We start from the raw sequence: 5680 nt of genomic DNA on the forward strand, positions 1-5680 counted from the left end.
GGTCGTTAACCGATCACAGCGCTGCCGGTACCCAAAAAAGAACTTATGGGCGTGTGTGCGTGTGCGCGCGCACTGCGATTGGCGCGTAATTACGTTAGCAAGTACTCTTTTAGCCCTGTAACTATCATCCTATTGTCGCATGAAGTAGATAAAAACAACTCCAATCTCATTTTTATACAATTATTATTGGGATCCTTTCATCTTGTGCTTCATTCTCTTCCTTTCACTAGAATCCCTACTATATTACACTTATTTTCAATCTATTATTGAATTATACATACATATATATATATATATATATATATATATATATGCTTTGAAACTTTTAGGGCAATTTATTTACAATGATTTATACTAATTGAATTAATAGTAATTGAATTCAATACTATGAATAAAAGTTCATGTATACAATATTTATAGATATATATAAAAAAGGTTTTTAGCAATAAAAAATCGTAATGTATGTGATCAATGATTTCCGCAATATTTTATATAATTTCTTTTTAATTTGTACATTTATTATTGCATAAATATTATATATTAAATATAATTGAATAATTTCTAACCAAATATATATAAGAGAAAAACAATCATTTGTACATTACACATGCGAGAATCATCATAAGTTGGATAAAGTTGAAAAAGAAGATTGATCGTATTTACAATGTTATATAATTTATATTAGCTTCGAAACTATATTTACACGAATTTTTACAATTAATAAATTTAAACACTTCATTTGCTTCACATTCATTAATTTGCCTGAAATAATATTCTTAATGAAAAATCTGTAAATTCAAAGTATTTATTATTATTGTTTACGAACTTGGAAATTTTATACGAAATCATAATCATATACTTGAATTTACATACTATTATTAATTATAAAGTTGAATGTTAAATATTTATTATTATTCTTTAAAGTAAAAATACAATTACAACTTACAAACACGAATTTCTCGATAATAATTAATTATTTGAATGAAAATCAAGAATGCGATAATAAAGGACATTTGTGTAGAAAATTTGTTGATCATATGTTATTTATATAATATATATTACATAATATTTGATTTTTAATAAAAATTTTTTGGATAAAATATACATGATAAAAAAAGAAAGAAATTTGAAAGGTGTATTATTTATTATAGACGTGTAGTATAATTTATTTAATTAAGAAACAAAGTATATTATAGAGAGGAATAAACGTTATTTTACATAAACAGTTCGAAATACTTATTCATCAGTCACGTTTGTTATTTAATTATTAAACGTTATATTTGGTGGAAAAAGCAGAAATGATTCTGTACTTACATTTTGCTAGATGAATTCCGAAATTGAACACATAAGGCGATTTTTTCCATAGAATGGATAGTATTCTTCCAATTTCAGTAATTTCAACTAACATTTTGACTTCAATATTTATATAATATAATAAAATATAATGCAATTGGAGAAATAACGTACAAGTTTTAAATATAAACAAATAAATATTCGTGTAGTTGTAACAATGAAGTTTCTATAAAATATTGTCATATATAGAAGAAATTTGTTTACACACTAACATGCTTGAAAAATGTCCTTATCATTACTATTCCGTCATTGCATATATGTAAAATATTAAAAGTTGATAAAATTGAATTTTATAGATACTTTTATGATTAATATTTCAAACGCAAATGATTATTATTTACGACTTACTCGACTAGTCAACAAAAACATACTTAAAACTTTTTTAAAGGGATTTCTCGAATATATAATAATTTATATAATCGTAAATGGAATATTAGTTTCAATATCATATTAATCTATTATTAATTAAAATGTATTTATAATTGTGGATTTATTTGTCATTTCCGATATATATTATTATAATTTTTGTATAGAATTACAAATTAAAAAGTGCCATCATTTTTCAATTACAAATAAAAATGAATAATATGTCATTGTACTTAGTATTAGAACACAAATTTTTAATTGAGATAGAGATTGTTTTTACCTGAAATTATTTTTAACTTATTAAATGTAAAATTCTTCTGCGTTAAAATAACTGAAAATACTTAAATTTACAATGCTAAATTGAATGTTTATATATTTTTTCAATTTTAGGACTATTGAAATGTTTTCTCGTAAAGCTAAACTTTATGCAAAATCTTGAATTCTAAAAGACTATTTTTTTTTAAATTCAAAGAATATTCCATATAACAATTTACTGGTATTTATAAGAGAGAGAGAGAGAGAGAGAGAGAGAGAGAGAGAGAGTACGAGAAGGAGAAAGAGGGGAGGAGGGTAGTACTGTAGCCCATTTTTTATGTACATGAAAATTAATTTTTTTTTGCTTGCTATTGTGTCTCGTTTATATGTTCAAAAGTTTTTTAATGCAATGTTTTCATTTTTATTGATTATGATACTATTTTGCAGAAGTAAATAATCTAAATTGTTTAATTATTTAAATGAAAAAGGATTGATAATTAAATATATAATTAATTGTATTAATAAAGTTATATTGTCAATCGAAATACATTTGATAATATCAAATTATTATTATATTGACCTATTTTAATATGCAAAAATAAATATTGGTAAGAGCCTTTCAAGTTTTTATGAAAAAATGATTGTTTTTTAAATCATAAAAGGTCAAAATCAATGATTAAATATTATTTATATATTTATTTAATTTTTCAAACGAGCCCACTTTGTACATAAAAATTTTTTCACAGAAGCTAGAAATAATAACTTTAAAATAAATGTTACCATTAAATACTGAATTTAAATAATTTTTTCTTATATACAATGTCATTTCCTTGAAATATATTAAACTTTGTTGTACAGACGGAGTTTCAAGAATATATAATAGAAGTGTAATATATTTTCATTAAAAGTAATTTTCATCAAAGAGCATATTTTATTACTATGGATTAAAATATTATGTTGTTTTATTGTTTTTTGTTTTTAAGTAATAGTATTTTCAAAGATACCTTATAATAAGATACCTTATTCAAATGATTATGATCATTTTTAAATATAAATGTCGATGGTAATAAAAAGAAAATAATTATCGTGCAAAATTTATAGATATGATTATAATCAAAATTGTAGATGCATGAAAGAAATGAAAAATTGTTCAAAAATTTTTTTTCATTTTAGTAGAAACGTAAATACTTTGTATATTATTAATGTTTTATTTGCAACTGCTTATGTAGTATTACAATGAAATTACCATTTTGTCAATGCTTAAACTGATAAGTAATGCAATAATTTTCATAGAAGACAGTTTTACGTAATTTTAAAGCATTTTTTGCTTACTGAGCTTTGTATTTACATAATTTGTTACAGAATAAGAGAATGACGATAGTGTGAAAAGTCGTTATGTTAAATATAGAACATTCGTTTCTATTTTCTATCAAAGGCGGTTGCATATTAAGTGAAACGTGTACGTAAGTTACGTTTTTATTTGAAATAAAAAAAAAAATATTAAATTATTTTAAAGTGACAAGCATAAGATAATTTTCAAAACTTAATTTCAACTTGATGCAAAGGCGTGACAACGATAACATATTATAATGTATATATGGTGTACTAATTCCGTTGAAGTATTACACTGCATATCGTATGACAGTATGTCATATGATATTGGTGAATGCCATAATTCCTGTTTTTGAAAGTCTTTAGACCAAGCGAAGGATTTCTTTATAGTTAACTTATTTATGTCTGTATATAAATCATGGGATAATTATTAGTTAACGTCATTTTTTAAGTGTAATAACTAAAAATCTTGTAAGGCAATTGCAGAGGTTTAAATTATTTGAAAAGGTAAAATGATTCTAGACTTATGTATATTCAACAACATTATTAAGAATCCAATGACGAAGAAAGTTTAATTAGATGTAATAAAAAAAAAAGTTCGAGCATACATACACACGAACGTACACGCGCGCGCGCGTGTTTGCATGTGGTGTATTAAAAAAAATTAGAAAATAAAAAAATGATATTGTTAGTAATGTTTTTGTAATATTTTCAATAGTGATAAAGATATTTACTTTTTGAAAAGAAGTAGGAGTAACAGAAAGTAAGAATAACAAATTCATAGTTGATTAGAATCCTGAAGTACTTGATCGAGACCTCATAAAGAGAACGATTAGGTTCTAGGTCAAGGTTGGATTAGTTCAGTCGAAGGTCTGACGTTTTATTAGAGGCCTTAAGTAAACCTCAATTTGATAAGAGATTATAAAAATTCTTAATTAATTTGTGCTCGTATAAGTATTTTAAATTACATTTGAATTAAGTGTAAATAAAATTAGTCGCGATAAAGGAGATTGGAAGAAAGAACTAACTAAACGGACATGTTATTAAATAAGTAGCATAATGATTAATAATTGAAATTCAATATTGCGAGTCTTCCGAATAAGCTTTATGCTACTTTAAACTTGAAAGAACATAATTTATATATTACTTTATGATAATATGATTACGCCAATAAATTAGAACATGATTATTAGAAAACTGTATAACGAATTTTCTCGATATTAATCCTTAGTGGTCTGAGTCGAGCAGGCGATGCAAGCTTGAGCAATGATATCATCGCATTGCACAAAAAATTGAAAATAATGTCACAGGTGTGGAACCGTAGTGTGTATTCCACGTGACCAGTGGTTTTGCACTTCGATGGCAAGTGATTCGAGATGCGACGAGGACTGTGGAAGGGAATGGAAGAACCAGAAGTAGGCTAGCCATGGTTTTGGAAATACTTGTGATGTAAGAACGGTTGCTCAGTCGGAGAAAGGAAGGCGATTCCAATTGGAGAATTTGAAGTCTCGGGGCTACTTCGTGTCCCGGAGCGTCCAGGTCGCGGACGGGCCCCGGTAGTCCAGCCAGAGTCCCTCGCATTCATCCAAGAGGAGGTGGACTCGCGCTGCGAAAAGGAAGTGAAATCGGGGGCAGATAGAGAGGGGACAGTGACAGCAACGGTGGCGGTCGTATCGGCGATCGGGGCCTCGGCTCAAGGCTGCGGCGCAGGAGCGCGACGTCCTCGGCGGGGCTGCATTCCGGCGGCGTGACAGGGCCCCGGCGCCGGAGGCCGCGCGCGATTGCGAGACCGCGACGGGGCTACGTAGCGCGGATAAGCCGGGGCATTATAAGCGGATGGGTGGGCCGGTGCGCTCGGGAGTTGCCGCTGAAAACGCGACGCCGTCGGCAATGTCGGCCGCGAGGGAGGGACCGGGCCTCGCGGCTCTGCTGCTCCTGGGCTGCGCCCTCGGGGTCGCGAGCGCCGCCCATATGCAGCAGAACTGCAAGAAGACGCTGAGGACGCTGGCGTTCGAACGTTGCAGCGGCTACAGGGACAAGAGGAGCGAGGCCGCAGCTACGGGTTTGTCGAGCGTTTGGGGCAGTTTGGGGGTGGGCTGATGGGGCGAGGTTCTCGGCGGCTCACGATTAGTCTCGATTATTGTCGATTACTCTCGATTAATCTCGATTAGTCACGATTAGTCCCGATTAGTCCCGATTAGTCCAGATCGTCCGGAGCCGTACTTTTTCACGAGTCGTTATGATCGACTGGCCGTTCGTACATTTTCTCTATTTTTCTCTCTTATTTCGTTAAATTTGACATTTTTAATAGAGCCCCCTTGAAAGCTCGCCGATCGGTCATTGCAATTACGACGAGAACTGTGCGTCGCGATAT

General features: G+C 30.5%; 1 protein-coding gene across 1 annotated transcript in view; it reads left to right on the forward strand.

Annotated features, from left to right (window-relative positions):
• The first annotated feature begins 5155 nt into the window (after positions 1 to 5155).
• LOC105365525 (uncharacterized) overlaps positions 5156 to 5680 on the forward strand; it is a 6493-nt gene continuing 5968 nt past the window's right edge. The window contains exon 1 of the mRNA XM_011503717.1: positions 5156 to 5397. Within this exon, the coding sequence (XP_011502019.1) occupies positions 5197 to 5397 (201 nt within the window). The 5' untranslated portion in view covers positions 5156 to 5196. The remainder of the gene's footprint in view (positions 5398 to 5680) is intronic.

Source organism: Ceratosolen solmsi, unplaced genomic scaffold, assembly GCF_000503995.2.
Source record: "Ceratosolen solmsi marchali unplaced genomic scaffold, CerSol_1.0 scaffold8, whole genome shotgun sequence".
Classification (NCBI taxonomy): Eukaryota; Metazoa; Arthropoda; class Insecta; order Hymenoptera; family Agaonidae; genus Ceratosolen; species Ceratosolen solmsi.